Genomic DNA, 16,505 nt, shown 5'->3' on the forward strand with positions numbered 1-16,505 from the left:
TTATTATTATTATTATTTTTTATTTTTTTTTTTTTTGGCCGTATGGGAGCTTCATCCATCCTGTTCGACTCGGACCAATACGGAGTGTCATCGGTGAGAATCGGAGCCAATGAGAGGACAAGATTCCAATGATCTAGCAAAGGGACGACGCGTCCGTGTAACGGGACTCCTCACATCTGCGTTTACTGCCATCAGCCACAAAGCTCATGCTCACGGAATCGAGCGTAATATAAACTTCAAGGTAAAAGCGATATTTTATCTTAACCATTTATGGACTTTACTGGGTTTTTTGGACTTTCCTGAGCAAATTACTCGTGATGTACAATTTATATATTGAACATTTACACGGCCGAAGCCTTCTGACAAACGAGATCCTTCCTCTTTGTTGCTACAAACAGAAGCAATTCGTCCAAAACGACAACGCTTCGGTTTGCTTATAATAAAAATGACGGACTTTATGTTTTAAACAGCCGACATGAACGAACGATTTCAGGCTTTATGACTGGAGCTGCTGAACGCTATTTTGGCTTGGCTAGCCACATATGTTGCATGAGTGTCGGTTTGAGTCTCTTTTCTGTTTCTCCCTCTTTTCAGATGCAGTTTATGCTGCTCTTTAGCAGGCAGGGAAAGCTGCGGCTTCAGAAATGGTACGTGCCGCTGTCTGATACACAGAAGAAGAAGATTTCCCGAGAGGTCATTCAGATGGTTCTGGCACGCAAACCCAAGATGTGCAGCTTCCTGGAATGGAGGGATCTGAAAATAGTCTACAAAAGGTTAGAAAACAATACTAGTGAATGATGTGGACTGCATGGAAAGAACCACAGACCCATTGTGTTCATGAATATGGTAGACTTGGGTGTTCCCTGACTTTTTAAAAAAGCGTTATAGGCACAAATCGCGTGTTTCTTTGTGTTTTGAGACACATTGTGAATGTTTGATTAACTGTTGTCTGATTAACCTAGAAAGAAACGCTAGAACTAGCTAGTTTTAAACACCTTAAATGTTTTTGTCACCCCCTTAATATGCTGAACATGGTCTATCCCACATTAGAGATCTTGACCTTCTCAACTGTATTCAACATTTAAAAATACAACAATGTTACTTTTGCCATATGTATTTAATTAATTACTCATTTTAATTATTGTTTTTTGAAGAGCCTTGGTCAATTTATTTTTCCATAGGGATTTTTAAAATGTCCTCTTTAAAGCTTTACAAGTTATGAACCAAATCAACCAGCTACGAGGAAATGTACAACCAACTTCAATTTGTTTTTACATGTAAATGTAAGTTTTTACGGTCAATTCTCAACTTGTGGTCTGTTTTACTGTCCAGTGGTAGTTTAATCACAGTGTCTTTGATATTTGGTATACGAGAGGACAAAATGATCCTGTTTTTGATGGTTTGCGATACTGTGTAGCTTTGCACTGCATTTGGCCAGCCAGAAAGAGGAACAGAAAAACAGTGCACTTTCATTGTACTGTTAGTATTTATGTGACAAGCTTATTTTGTATTTCAGATATGCCAGTCTGTACTTTTGCTGTGCTGTGGAGGACCAGGAAAATGAATTGATAACCCTGGAAATCATCCACAGATACGTGGAGCTGCTGGACAAGTATTTCGGCAGTGTGAGTTTTATGTCAGCATTTGCTTTTTAACCTCTGGAAAAAGTGTGGGTTTTTCACCACTTACTTTTTTATTGTTTCAAGCATGATAAATCATATTTTAAAGGGGTCATCGGATGCAAAACTAACTTTTACATGTTGTTTGCACATTAATGTGTGTTGGCAGTTTGTGTACGCAACCACCCAGTGGAATTTTTTTAATCTTTAAAAGTAAAATCTCCTTTTTAAAATCAGGTCATTCTCAGCTTCTTGTCGTTGTGACGAAACACAGTTGATTGACATGAGCTCTAATTTAGCGATTGAGGTGTTCTGTTGTTGGATGTAATAAGGAACATAGTCATTTACTCCCGTCATCTGCCACTTAAGAGGCAGAGGACAAAGTTACTTTAGTTTTTAAAAGGAAAGCACCAATCCCGATCTATATATGTTCGTGTGAATCATTCCTGATGCAGCTTCACCCACAGCAGAAGTGAGTATAAGGGTTTTATATGCATCTTTGGCAAGTTTCGTTAATAAACGCAGCTAAATGCAGCTAAACGCGGCTAAAGTAAACATTACAGCTCGTAATCCCTCAACAGAGAGGTGCGGGGCGAGCAGAGCTCATTTGCATGTGAAGGGCCCATGCCATAAAATGAGCTGATATTTTGCAAAGTAAATAGGGAGTTATTTTACACTACTATTGAGAATTTTTAACCAAAGTATATTATAGACTTTTCATTAAGACCCTGAAGAATCATATGAACTTGTATTTTAAGTTGATTTAACTCAATGTTAAGGCAGCTGCTGAACTTTTTAAGTTGAAACTGGTGACAACTCTTTACAGTTTAGGGTTTGTCATATAATTAGGGGCCAGACAGTTTAACGCCAATGGAGTGTTTTCTAATTTTAATCTCATTTAAGTTTTTATTGTGCTAATTTTTGAATTAATTCTACTCCTGTTAGGATAACTTCAAATAGGAAATTGTTGTTCTGTCATTTTGATCTCTACTGTAAATGAATACATTTTATATCCAGTGGTTTACTTAATCTTCCCAACCTGGCAACCATGCACAAGCAGTATTTTAAAGCACTGTATTAAACCGATGACCAGATCTGTTGTCATATGTAAGCATCAATCGCTCATCTTTGTGTTTGAACACCAGGTATGTGAACTGGACATTATTTTCAACTTTGAGAAAGCCTATTACATTCTGGATGAGTTCATACTGGGTGGTGAAGCCCAGGAGACATCGAAGAAGAACGTCCTGAAGGCCATAGAGCAGGCTGACATGCTGCAGGAGGTGAGGAAAACAAAGATTGTGTGTTTGTATTAGTATATGATGTGAAAATTGGTCAGTTTTTAACTTTAAGAACGGATTCATGTCTCTGACAGGAAGCCGAGACGCCGCGTAGCGTTCTGGAGGAGATTGGACTGACATAAATGATGAGAACTCATCCTACCTAAGCACTGACACACATCTTCCTTTCTATTTCTCTGTGGGCATTTTCTCTTTATTTGTATTTTAGGGTAGCTTGCAGGCACAAGTATTGTTAAAAAAAATGATCAGCACTTCCTGCATAAACGGCTAGCTATTGACGCTTGTATTTCTACTGCCAAACATCTGAGTGAATGGAGCATGTTGAAACGGTCATGTGACTCTTAGTAGTTATGCAAACTTCCCATAGTGTTCATCTGTTTGGATTCAGGTTTGGATCAGTACATGTGTAGCAAAGCTTAGTGTCAACATCCCTACATTTTTCTTCTCTGTAGATTTGAAGCATTACCTCTCACCTTCAGCTGCCTTAAATGTTAATTTCCAGCTCAATCGCCAGTACCTTATGCAACTCTCAGTAGATCCGAGTCAATGGGCTGTCACTGTTCAAGACCAAGACTTGCTGAAGTGTTACGGACCAAACGCTATTATTCAGCTCCAAAGTGGGGAAATAGATAATGTGAACTTTTTTTGGCATAAAATCACAGGTTGCATTAATTAAGGCACAAGTAAACATCAGTATTAGTAAATTCTTGACCAGAAACACTGTAAACACGTAATTGGTTTCAGGCATATCAGGCATTTGCCATTCAACAGCTAACCGTTTTGTTTCCAATGCCAAAGAATCTTCTCCACCATCCTCATGCCTTTTTTTCCTTAAAATCATCTTTGTATGCTGTCGTATTGGATCGTATGATTTTCTGACTTCCTCTCGAAAATGTCTTTTGAAGCTTCATCAAACCAAAAGAATAAAAGTCAGATATTGCAGCATGTTTTGCAAATTTTTGATTATTTTTTACTAGTAAAAAATATATGTACACTCATTTTGAAATGAAAATGAACCCTCAATGCATCAAAAATGACAAAACGTTTTGTTTGTTTCCTTCTTCTGTTGAACACAAAAGAAGATATTTTGAAGAATGTGGGTAACCAAATAGTTTTACGCACCACTTTGCTATTATGGGGACATTTGCATGCCCCTAAACATCGGTTGCTTTACTGGTAAGTCATATGGCCTCTTGAGCGGGCCTTGGCCATGAAAATCAGTCAAGGTTTCCAGACCTTCTGCCATCAGTCTATGCAAGACTACAGTTGAGGTCAAAAGTTTACACCCCTCTTTCAAAATCTGCAAAATGGTCATTCTTTTACCAAAATAAGAGGGATCATACAAAATGCATGTTATTTTTTATTTAATTATTACTTATCTGAATAAGATATTTCACGTTTACATATAGTCCACAAGAGAAAATAATAGTTGAATTTATAAAAATGATCACATTCAAAAGTTTGCATACACTTGATTCTTAATACTGTGTTATGCGAATGATCCACAGCTGTGTTTTTGTTTTGTTTAATGGTAGTTCAATGCATTAAGAGCTGGGGGTAGCCTCTGAAAGGCAGTACTAAATAAAAAAATATGATATTTAGGTAAATAATGCATGGTTTTTCCTTCTGAAGCATCAGTGAGCGTTTGAACCTTCTGTAATAGTTGCATATGAGTCCCTCAGTTGTCCTCAGTGTGAAAAGATGGATCTCAAAACCATACAGTCATTGTTGGAAAGGGTTCAAATACAAAAACCAAAGAATTGTGGTACCTGAAGGATTTTTCTGAAGAACAGCAGTTAGTTTAACTGTTCAGGACAAACATGGGACTGATAAACACTATCACTAAACAAAAAAACACAGCTGTGGATCATTCAAGTAACAACACAGTATTAAGAATCAAGTGTGTGTAAACTTTTGAATGGGTCATTTTTATAAATTAAACTATTCTTTTCTTTTGTAGACTATATGTAAACATCTTTTATGTGAAATATCTTATTCAGGTCAGTACTAAAAAAACAAAATAAGCATTTTGTATGATCCCTCTTATTTTGGTAAAATAATTAAACTTTTGACCTCAACTGTGTCTTTGAGCACCTCAGTGAAGATGAACAAAATATAATTTTTATCATTAACACTTTTGACAAGGTTTTAGAAAACACTAGATTTAATTACAAATACACAGGCAACATATTCATCAGCAGAATCAGGAAAACTAGGCATTTTGTTATGCAAACTAAAATTACAACAGCTGCTTTAAAGGAGGAGTTCACTTCCAGAATGAAATTTTCCTGACAATTTACTTAACCCATGTCATCCAAGATGTTCATGTCTCTCTTTCGTCAATCAAAAAGAAATTAAGGTTTTTGAAGAAAACATTCTTTTTCTTTTTTCTCCGTATAGTGGACTTCAATGGGGATCAACGGGTTGTAGGTCCAAATTGCAGCTTCAAAAGGCTCTACACAATCCCAGCCGAGTAATAAGGGTCTAGTGAAACAAGCATCCATTTTGTAAGGAAAAATACAAATGTATATACTTTTTAACCACAAATGCGTCCCCTCACGCGTTATGTAATCACATACACGTGACATAAGCGGATGTACCGACTCAATGTTTACAAAGCGAATGTGCAAATAAAGTCAAACACCCTTTACAAACAAAAAAAGTAAAACAACGATGTTGGACAAATTTAAATTTGGAGGAGAAAATGAGATGAAGAACTAAGATAAGACCCTCATTCCTCGGTTTGAATCGTGTGGAACCATTTGAAGCTGCATTGAAACTCCAATTTGGACCTTGAACCCATTGATCCCCATTGAATCCAGTATATGCAGAAAAATCCTGAAATGTTTTCCTCAAAAAACGTAATTTCTTTGTGACTGAAGAAAAAAAAAAAAACATGATCTTGAACGACATGGGAGTAAGTAAATTATTAGGAAATTTTCATTCTGGAAGCAGACTAATCTTTTAAGACAACAGAAACACAGTTTATTTATTTTTATATAATCTATCCAGACAGTGTGACGTCATCGGATTTGGTAGCCACTGTAAGCGCACAATGGATTTCCTCTTCTGGATGACAATTTGTGGTCTCTACTTTATCAACGGGCGACTCCGTGCTGGATGCCACAGCTGGATGTTCTTCGGCAGGAGTTTCTAATTTAGACGGTGTCTCATCACACTCCTCATTCCGTGACTCTTCGTCAGACTCCGAGCTCGAGCTGCGTGATTTGCTCTTCTTTCTTTTGTGTTTCTTTTTGCCCTTTTTCTTCTTCTTGCTCTTTTTAGAGTGCTTGTAGTGATGTTCATCCATTCGGTCAGACTTTTCAGGGCTTTGGCTTTTCCTCCGCTTTACAGACCTGTTTTTAGACACATGTTCTGGGCTGTTTGATTTTGACATTGGTCTTCTTGAGTCCGATTCGCCCTGCTTTAACCGGTCTTTGCTGTGGGATCGGCTCCTGCTCCTTTTGGATTGCTCTCTCTGAGAAGCTGCTCTCCTTGATTGCTCTGACTTCCTTCGCTCTCTGCTTCTGCTACGACTCTGCTTTTCCTTGTTTCGACTGTGTTTCCCTCTGCTGCGACTCCGCCTCTCTCTGCTGCGACTCCGCCTCTCCCTGCTGCGACTCCGCCTCTCCCTGCTGCGACTCCGCCTTCCCTTGTAACTGTACCGCTCACGGCTGTGGCTTCTTCGATCTGTCCTCCTGCGCTGGGATATGTGCTCAGGACTATTTCCACGCAGGGACCACACTCCGTCTCTGCTGCTCATACGGCGACTAGAAAAGCCTCCACTGCGATCAGGGGACATATGAAGATCTCGGTCTGCCTCCCAGAATTCATTGTCTGGGTTTCTGAACACATGGAGGAAGTTGCAGTGTTTCCCCTTTGGACATTTCCGCCTGTCGAAAAGACCTGAGAGCATATGAAAAAGAATATAACCGTGTGAGTTATATATGGAGCATTTTACAGAATTGGTTCAAAGTTAGAGTTGGAAACGTCTTGAAAAAAATGTATTTTTCCACAAATTTTGTATGTATGCTCATTGTATAATATCCAGTGTTTTTAGTAATTGTGCAGTTATTTCTCATATTGTATTTTTATAAAGTTTTGGAATGTTTTTTCTCCCCATATTTTGTTACTACTGATACAGTAATATATCTTTTAAATATAGCTGCAAGCAGCAATTACGGGGCCAAGCACTAGGCAAGGGAAGCATCAGAACAAGGGCATCAATGAGTAATTGAAGCCATTTTAAGATGATTTTAGTCAAATTGACAGAAAAATAATGTACAACTCCTAGAAATATAATTTAATGGCTTATCGCTTTTGACTAACAGGTGGCTCTGTTATCAAATGGATGTGGTGTGTTAGTGTGAGGTGACAATAGCACACACAAAGTTTGGTGTCATTATGATAAAGCCTCAGAGTCATTTTGGCATCAAGCGTAAAACTTGTAGAGGCACTGTACGAAAACGGTTTTATCAACATTAAATCCATAACTTTTTCTCAGCACAGTCTGAAGATGATCTGACTCGATTTTGGTGAAAATCGCACCATCGGTATAGGAAGTGTTCAAAAAAGTAGGTTTACAACATAAATCAATATGACGGACAGGGAGTTTGGCCAACTATGGTATAATTGGTATCCATGTTGTCGGCATGACCCAAGGAACATTTTGAGATATTTCATTACAATAGGCTAATGCAATCTAAGGTTATTAGCATTTTTGGAAATTTCATAATTAATGGTTAATGAATAATGGTTTATTACTCTTAACCAATAGGTGGTGCTGTTACCAAATTAACGTGGTGTAATCAGTGTGAGGTGATAATGCCACATACAAAATTTGGTGCAAATATCTCAAAGCTTTGCAGAGATACAGCTTCAGATGCACATTGGCATCTTTCCAGCAAATTCGTTGATGTATATTGACATGGAAGGCATAACTTTTTGTCAGTGTGGTCTGAAGATGATCTGAGTCACATTTGGTGAAAATCCGACTAATGGTCTAGGACGAGTTCGAAAAAGTTGGTTTTCTACACTAATCAAAATGGTCGACAGGAAGTTTGGCCAATATTGGCATAATTGGTATCAATGTTCTCGGCAAGACCCAAGGAATGTTTTGAGATCACTTTCATTACAATAAGCCATTTTCATCAGACGTTATTAGCATTTTTCAAAATTGCCATCAAACTTTTTGAGTAATGTCAGGGCATGGTGCCGAAGACACATATCGAGTTTCGTAATGATACGTCGATACTTTCGTAAAATATAGCATTTTATGAGATAAAATAGCTGACTCCCAAAATGGCTGACAGAGGAAACGAGACCAGTTTCGAGATTTTTGGCCAAACCATTGAGAAGTTCTAAGCAAAAATAACAATTTTTGTTACAAACAACACACACCAAGTTTGGTCTCAATACGCCAAACTGTTGGAGATATAGCCTCACATTCATTTTAGCGTGCTTTTCATAGAATTTGTTTGCGTGTTTTTCGAGAACAGTTATATTAGCCTATAAAGATTTTGCTTACATCTACCTTGTAAATACATGCTCTTTCTATTTTATTTTTTTCATAAGTTGAATTTTAGGGGTAAGTGTTCGGGACAGCCTCCTCCCATTTGAAAGTACCCAATAAATGATGATTTTATATATATTAACCATACTGCTATTTTAAATATTATTGTGGGTTTCAATAGGTAATAAAATAATCTTAGTAAACATCTAAGATTTGAGTAGTTCAATGTGTTTTTTGGTTGTGGGACAGCGGTTTGCACCAATTCTGGAACGGCCCATATACAGAACAGCAAAAATTGTGATAAAATGAAGAAACTACTACCACATAAAAATTGAGAAATATAGTTTATTATTTAGACTGATGTTTTCCTTACCACATATGGCTGTTTTCCATCTAGTTACTGGGGAGAATTCACACTGCAACTGTCTTCCAGCATACCAGCGGCCATTGAACATCATGAAAGCTTCTCTACACTGCTCCTCTCTGCAAGCATATAAACAGAGATTACAAAATAAAATACAACAATTTGTTCTCTGCAGCAGTGTCTCTAATATAGTAATATTGTACTTACGTGTCATACTGAACGTAAACGTTTCCTCTCAAGTGAGGTTCATAGTTGCAGCTCACCTATTGAAATATGGGGAAATAATAATTGTTAATTTAATTTTTAATATAAATTTAGAAACTATATTACAATTTATATCAACTAAAAAAAAATACATTACAAAAATCTAATTTACACCAGTGTTATTTTAGCATCATTTATATGCTATTATTTTGAATCAGTTCTTATTTTTATATTTTCCATCTTAATTAGATTTTTGTTAGTTTCAGTCATTTTGTCATGATTTTTTAATATATGTCTATATAGTTCTTACTAATTTTTTAACATTAGTCAAACGTTTTTGAACAGTAAGACTTTTAATGTTTTTTTTAAGCTTACAAAGCCTGCATTTATTTGATCCAAAATACAGCAAAAGCAGTAATATTGCAAAATATTTTCACTATTTAAAATTACTGCTTTATTTAGTCTTTAGTGTCACATGATCCTCCAGAAATCATTCTAATATGTTGATTTGCTGTTCAGGAAACATTTATTATTATTATTATTATTATTATTATCTTTAATGTTCAAAAAAAGAAATTTTCAGGAAATATCCAAAGACCAGCATTTATTTGAAACTACTACTATACTATTCAGTCAGTTTTTTTGAAAGGATGCTTTAAATTGATCAAAAGTGATGAAAAAGACATTAATAATGTTGCAGAAGATTTCTATTTCAGATAAATACTGTTCTTCTGAACTTTGTATTGATCAAAGAACGTGAAAAAACTCTACTCTGCTGTTTTCAACATAATAATAATAATAATAATAAAAATAATAATAATAACAATAATAATAATAATAATAATAATAATAATAATAAATGTTTTTTGAGCAGCAAATCAGAATATCAGAATGATTTCTGAAGGATCATGTGACACTGAAGACTGGAAATTTCAAATCTGATCACAGGAATAAATTATATTTTAAAATATATTCAAATAGAAAACAGTTGTTTTAAATGGTAAAAATATTTCAAAATTGTACTGTTTTTGCTGTACTTTGGACCAAAAAAATGCAGGTTTGGTGAGTAGAAGAGACTTCTTTAAAAAACATTAAAAACTTTTGACTGGTAGTGTACATCAAGTTACATTATATTAAAATGGGAAAAAAATAGATGATTGATACATATATATATATTACAGTCAAGCCCAAAATTATTCATACCCCTGTCAAATTCAGGCTTCTCCCAAAAGATAATAATATGATGTGCAAGAGGCATTATTGTAGAAAAAATATTTCTCAGCTTTTATTTACATTTGAACAAAAAGTGGCATGTCCAAAATTATTCATACCCTTTGCAAACTGTCACAGTCTGTGGGAAAATCCAAAGTTCTATACCATTCCAAATAGTCCAAGCAGTTCGAAGCATCCTAATTACCCTGATTCATTGGGAACAGCTGTTTTAATCAACTCAACAGGTGAAAAACAGAAGCTCTCTGCTGTTGGTTTGTGGACAGTCATGGCTAAGACAAAGGAGCTCACTGAGGACCTGCGGCTGCACATTGTGGCTGCTCACAAGTCAGGAAAGGGCTATAAGACCATATCTAAATGTTTTCAAGTTCCAGTGGCTACAGTGCAAAGTATTATTAAAAAATACAAGACGTTCCGCACTGTGAAAAATCTCAGATGACAAGTTCAGAAGCCAAAAGTGACACCTGTGCTGGCCAGGAGGATAGTGAGAGAGGTAAAAAAAAAAGAATCCAAGGATCACCACCAAGGCCATCCTGAAGAATCTGGGCTCTGCTGGTGGCAACATCTCAAGGCAGACAGTCCAACGGACACTGAACACCGCTGGGTTCCACGGACACAGACCAAGGAGGACACCACTTCTCCAGATAAGACACACAAAAGCCCACTTGGTCTTTGCAAATGCTCATCTGAACAAAGAAGAAGACTTCTGGTCTTCTGTTTTATGGTCAGATGAAACAAAAATTGAATTGTTTGGCCACAATGATGTAGCCTTCATTTGGCGTAAAAAAGGAGAAGCCTTCAACCCTAAGAACACCATCCCCACTGTCAAACATGGAGGTGGGAACCTAATGTTTTGGGGGTGTTTTTCAGCCGGTGGACCAGGGAACCAAATCACAGTAAACGGCACCATGAAAAAGGAGCAAAACATCAAAATTCTCAACAACAACATCAGGCAGTCTGCAGAGAAACTTGGCCTTGGACACCAGTGGACATTTCAGCATGACAACGACCCAAAACACACAGCAAAAGTGGTGAAGAAATGGTTAGCAGACAAAAACATTAACGTTTTGCAGTGGCCCAGTCAAGAGTCCTGACTTAAATCCAATTGAGAATCTGTGGAGGGAGCTAAAGATCAGGGTGATGGCAAGAAGACCCTCCAACCTGAAAGAGTTGGAGCTCATCACTAAAGATGAATAGGCAAAAATACCAGTGGAGACATGCAGAAAGCTGGTCAGCAATTATAGGAAGTGTTTGATTGCTGTAATAGCCAATAAAGGCTTTTCTATTGATTATTGAGAAGGGTATGAATAATTTTGGACATGCCACTTTTTCTTCAAATATAAATAAAAGATGAGTAATAATTTTTTTTCACAATGATGTCTCCTGTACATCGTCTTATTATCTTCTGTGAGAAGCCTGTGTCATTTCTAATAAAAAAACAAAACTTGCTGGTTGAATAAAAGTAACTTTAAGTCAGAACTTGCCAAGGGCATGAATAATTGTGGGCTTGTATATATACACACATTTTATTTTAATTGATTGTTTTCATTATGTTGATAATTTTTTGAAGTTTTCAATTTCAATTACCTTGAACTGCACCACCCTCCCTGCGTTCTTGAACTCTGGCAGAGCGTCTTCATAGAAATCCAGGAACTGCTGGTGCATTTCCTCCTCGCTGTACTCAAGACTGGCATCAGTGTCATAATCATCACGTCTGCTCTGTTCCATCCCGAATGTCACAAACATCCCCCTCACCATCAGAGTGCTGCTGGATGTTGGGTGCTCATGCTTTCGGGAGCACCTGTTTAAAAAAATAAATAAATAAATACAAAAACCTGAGCAGAAACTTCTTTAAAAAAGCAGCTTAAAGAACACTCCACTTTTTTTGGAAATAGGCTCATTCTCCAACTCCTCCCGAGTTAACAAATTGAGTTTTGAAATCCATTCAGCCGTTCTCCTGTTCTGGCGATATCACTTTTAGCATAGCTTAGCATAGATCATTGAATCCTATTAGACCAATAGCATCGCGTTCAAAAATGACCAACGAGTTTCGGTGTTTGTCCTATTTAAAACTTGACTCTTCTGTAGTTATATCGTGTAGTTATATCGTGTACGGGGGCAGCCGTGGCCTAATGGTTAGAGAGTCGGACTTGTAACCCAAAGGTTGCAGGTTCGAGTCTCAGGTCCGGCAGGGATTGTAGGTGGGGGGAGTGAATGTACAGCACTCTCTCCACCCTCAATACCACGACTGAGGTGAGTCCCTTGAGCAAGGCACCGATCCCCCAACTGCTCCCCGGGAGCCGCAGCAATGGCTGCCCACTGCTCCGGGTGTGTGTGTGTGTTCACGGTGTGTGTGTGCACTTGGATGGGTTAAATGCAGAGCACAAATTCCTTGTATGGGTCACCATACTTGGCCTCACTTCACCCCCTTTCCTTTCCTTCCTACTAAGACCGGCAGAAAATGTAAAGCTGCGATTTTCTAGGCCGATAAGATTAGGAACTACACTCCCATTCGGGCGTAATAGTCAAGGAAGCTGGCTGCCGTAAAATTGCTGATGCAGGTGCAGTGCCTGAAATTAGTTCCCAGCTAGGTTAGCATTTGCACATGTGCTGCGTGATATTACTCCGCCTGCTTCGGCCATGTTACTGCAACAAACTTCCTAGACTATTATGCCAGAATGGGAGTGTAGTTCCTAATCTTATCGCTCTAGAAAATCGCAGCTTTACATTTTCTGCCGGTCTTAGTACACGATAGAACTACAGAAGAGTCAAGTTTTGAATAGGAAAAATATCGAAACTCGGTGGTCATTTTTGAACGCGATGCTATTGGTCTAATAGGATTCAATGATCTATGCTAAGCTATGCTAAAAGTGATATCGCCAGAACAGGAGAACGGCTGAATGGGTTTCAAAACGGTAAAACTCAACTTATTAACTCGGGGGGAGTTGGAGAATGAGCCTATTTGTGTGAGTGTTCCTTTAATAAATACATACCTGTCTCCAAACCTACAAGCACCCGTTTTAAGGAAGAAGGGACAGTTGGCCTTGTCCTTTTCAGTTCCATAATCCTTTGGAGCATCAGGATTTTTCCAAGGACCGCCATTTTCCAGCTGAACGCAACAAAATAAAGGAGACTTGAGATTTGATGATTACAACAAACTAAATTTTACAACTTAAATTTGACATGGAAAGCAAGATGTTACCTGACTCTCCGCTTGATCCAGCATTTTCTGTACAGCTTCCTATAAATGGTGCAAACATACACAGTATGGCGGGTGAAATTCTGTGGCGTGCAAGCACATGTCTGTTAGAATTAGTTAAGACAATCTGTCAGAAAAATTGTACATTATAGATTAAAGTTTTTTTTTTTTTTCATTCAAATCTGACTGTTTATATAGCACTGCTTTTCACCCAAGTGACATGAAAAGATACATGTTCTTCACTGGAAGTGGACACTTGCTGTATTATAAATCACTTTTGTGTATCTTAGTTAAGGAAATGACGACAGCACTATACCGCTGAACAAACAAAATCACACAATGTACACATAAAACATAGACTTATGGCACATGGCATGAGCCTTTAAGGCTGATTAGTCCCAGGTAGCATGAGATGTTTTGATATCTGATGTTGGTGTAAGGTGTAAGAGCAATAGAGGATATATGTAGACGTCTGCATCTTTATCCTCCCCGTGCAGGGATCACCTCTCTCTCTCTCTTCTCCTGTTCCTTCTGCTCCCGCTCTGCTTTTTCTTTCCTTTGCTGCTCCTCCCATTCCTCTCTGATTCTCCTCTGTGGTTACAAAAGGATATATTGGAGCAATATATGTGTATCTAAATTGAGATTGAAAATATCAGAGATTTACTGTGTTAAAAGTGACATTTAATTTCAGATTGCTCACCTCTTCTTCCTCCTTTTTCCTTTGCACCGCCTCTTCTCTCTCCCTCTTCAGCCTGAATTCTTCCTGCGCAATTCTTTCTCTTGCCAGCCATTCCTGGTGTAATCGCTCACTAGATTGTAAAAATAGTATTTGCAGTTTGTCCTATTAATAATAGCTTATAATAATGAAGTTTAAAGGTCAAACCTTTGTTCATCAGCTGTCTGTTCTTCTTCATCTTCAGTTTGATGCTTCTCATTTTGTGAATGATCTACATCTGAAAAAGATGTTTATTATAAATACCAGGTATATAAGCAAATTATATACTTCCAGTCAAAAGATTTGCAATGTTCTGCTCACCAAGCCTGCATTTATTAGATTATTTGTTGAATATTTTTACTATTTAAAAAAATGGTTTTCTATTAAAATATATTTTAAAATGCAATTTATTCCTGTGATCAAAGCAGAATTTTCAGCATCATTACTCCAGTCTTCAGTGTCACATGGTCCTTCAGAAATCATTCTAATATGCTGATTTGCTGCTCAGGAAATTTGTATTATTATGAATATGAATATTATCAATATTTAAAACAGTACATTTTTTCAGAATTATTTTATGAATAGAAAGATCCAAAGATCAGCATTAATCTGAAATAATAAGCCTATATATCACATTACACACTTTACCAATCAAAAAACTTTGAGTCAGTGCTTTTATTTTTTGGAAAGAAATGATAGAAACTAATACCTTTATTTGGCAAGGATGCTTTAAATTGATCAAAAGTGATGATAAAGACATTTATAATGTTACAAAACATATCTAATTCAGATAACTGCTTTCTATTCACCTGAAAAAAATTCTACTCAGCTGTTTTCAACATAATAATAATAATAAGTATAAATGTTTTTGAGCAGCAAATCAGAATATTACAATGATTTCTAAAGGATCACGTGACTGGAGTAATGATGCTAAAAAATCAGCTTTGAAATCACAGGAATAAATTACATTTTAAAACGTATTCAAATAGAAAACCGTTATTTTAAACAGTAAAAATAATTCAAAATTCTACTGTTTTTGCTGTAATTTAAATCAAATAAATAAGGTTTGGTGAGAAAAGAGACTTCTTTAAAAACATGAAAAATCAACGTTACTGTTCAAAATCTATTGACTGGTAGTGTATGTATTTTAAGAAAATTATAACATACATAAATTGGGTAAAAACACTGCAACTATAATCAAAATATGTTACCTGCTTCTCTTAATTTAGCAATAGCTTGACGTTTCTTTTTCCTTCTCTCTCGTTTAAGAATAGCTCGTCGTTGTTTTTGGCTAAAATGATAAAAACATAAAGAGTGATAAATAAATAGCAAACAAAATAAAAAATACTACTACTAATAATAATTTCTACACAGCTGCAGAATAAAACCAGGCAACACCTGAGCACAACAGAAGCAATTTCACACTCATCTAACCGACTCTCCGAGTCCTGCGTCTCTGGAGGGTCTGTCTGAAACAAGCAACAATTATTGTCCATTTTAAACCATTATTCACACATTTCGCAGGTAGACAGCAACGGCAAGAGCTCTCAATAAAGGCAACACATTTCACACCACTCATAAAACACGCGCGCAAAGATGACGTCACTTTTATTGTCGCGCTCTAAAAGCGCGTGAACGCGCATGCTCAGATTGGCATGAGGACGTCAATTAACTTTAGCGAATCGGTTCATTTGGACCACTTCAGTTGTAAAACGACTGAATAAATCTGCTCAAATGAAACATTCACTGTTCTTTGTTATTTTTTAATCATTATTCACTGTTGTTACCTGTATTAGTGCTTATGGTGATGATTAAAAACGGTTTTCCTACTGAGCAATGTTTTTCCAAACAAATTGTACAAACCTGAGAAGTATTGTACAAAATTGTAAAGTATATTTAACCAAACTTGACAGGGGTATATAAAAGTGGGAAAGGAAAGAAAAAATGTACTAAATATCAAACAGTTGTGTAGTTCCTATTGTTTTCAAATATATTTACACTACCAGTCAAAAGTTTTTGAACAGTAGGATTTTTATGTTTTTGAAGTCTCTTCTGCTCACCAAGCCTGTATTTATTTGATATAAAGTGCAGCAAAAACTGAACAGCTTTGAAATATTTTGACTATTTAAAATGACTGTTTTCTGTGTGAATATATTTTAAAATGTAAATTATTTCTGTGATCAAAGCTAAATTTTCAGCATCATTACTCCAGTCTTCAGTGTCATGTGACCCTGGAAATTAAATTATACTGAAAGCTGAATAAATAAGCTTTCTGATGATGTATGATTAGGGTATGACCATATTTGGCCAAGATACAACTATTTGAAAATCTGGAATCTGAGGGTGAAAAAAATCGAAATG

General features: G+C 36.6%; 2 protein-coding genes across 2 annotated transcripts; one reads left to right on the top strand and one right to left on the bottom strand.

The window, feature by feature from the left end:
• Positions 1 to 132: 132 nt before the first annotated feature.
• On the top strand, positions 133 to 3,862 carry ap1s2 (adaptor related protein complex 1 subunit sigma 2). Its single transcript, XM_073825830.1, has 5 exons — positions 133 to 241; positions 595 to 773; positions 1,517 to 1,625; positions 2,765 to 2,902; positions 2,995 to 3,862. The coding sequence occupies exons 2-5, from the start codon at positions 595 to 597 to the stop codon at positions 3,040 to 3,042; spliced, it is 474 nt and encodes a 157-aa protein (XP_073681931.1). The 5' UTR covers positions 133 to 241; the 3' UTR covers positions 3,043 to 3,862.
• Positions 3,863 to 3,949: 87 nt separating this feature from the next.
• zrsr2 (zinc finger (CCCH type), RNA-binding motif and serine/arginine rich 2) lies at positions 3,950 to 15,705 on the bottom strand. The gene is made up of 11 exons (XM_073825829.1): positions 15,543 to 15,705; positions 15,356 to 15,435; positions 14,313 to 14,382; positions 14,130 to 14,238; positions 13,934 to 14,020; positions 13,433 to 13,471; positions 13,224 to 13,339; positions 11,818 to 12,031; positions 9,004 to 9,059; positions 8,806 to 8,915; positions 3,950 to 6,826 (listed from the first exon to the last, which is right to left on the bottom strand). Exons 1-11 carry the CDS (start codon positions 15,638 to 15,640, stop codon positions 5,925 to 5,927), a joined length of 1,881 nt encoding a protein of 626 aa, XP_073681930.1. The 5' UTR covers positions 15,641 to 15,705; the 3' UTR covers positions 3,950 to 5,924.
• Positions 15,706 to 16,505: the final 800 nt, after the last annotated feature.

The sequence above is a fragment of the Garra rufa genome, chromosome 20 (assembly GCF_049309525.1).
Source record: "Garra rufa chromosome 20, GarRuf1.0, whole genome shotgun sequence".
Classification (NCBI taxonomy): domain Eukaryota; kingdom Metazoa; phylum Chordata; class Actinopteri; order Cypriniformes; family Cyprinidae; genus Garra; species Garra rufa.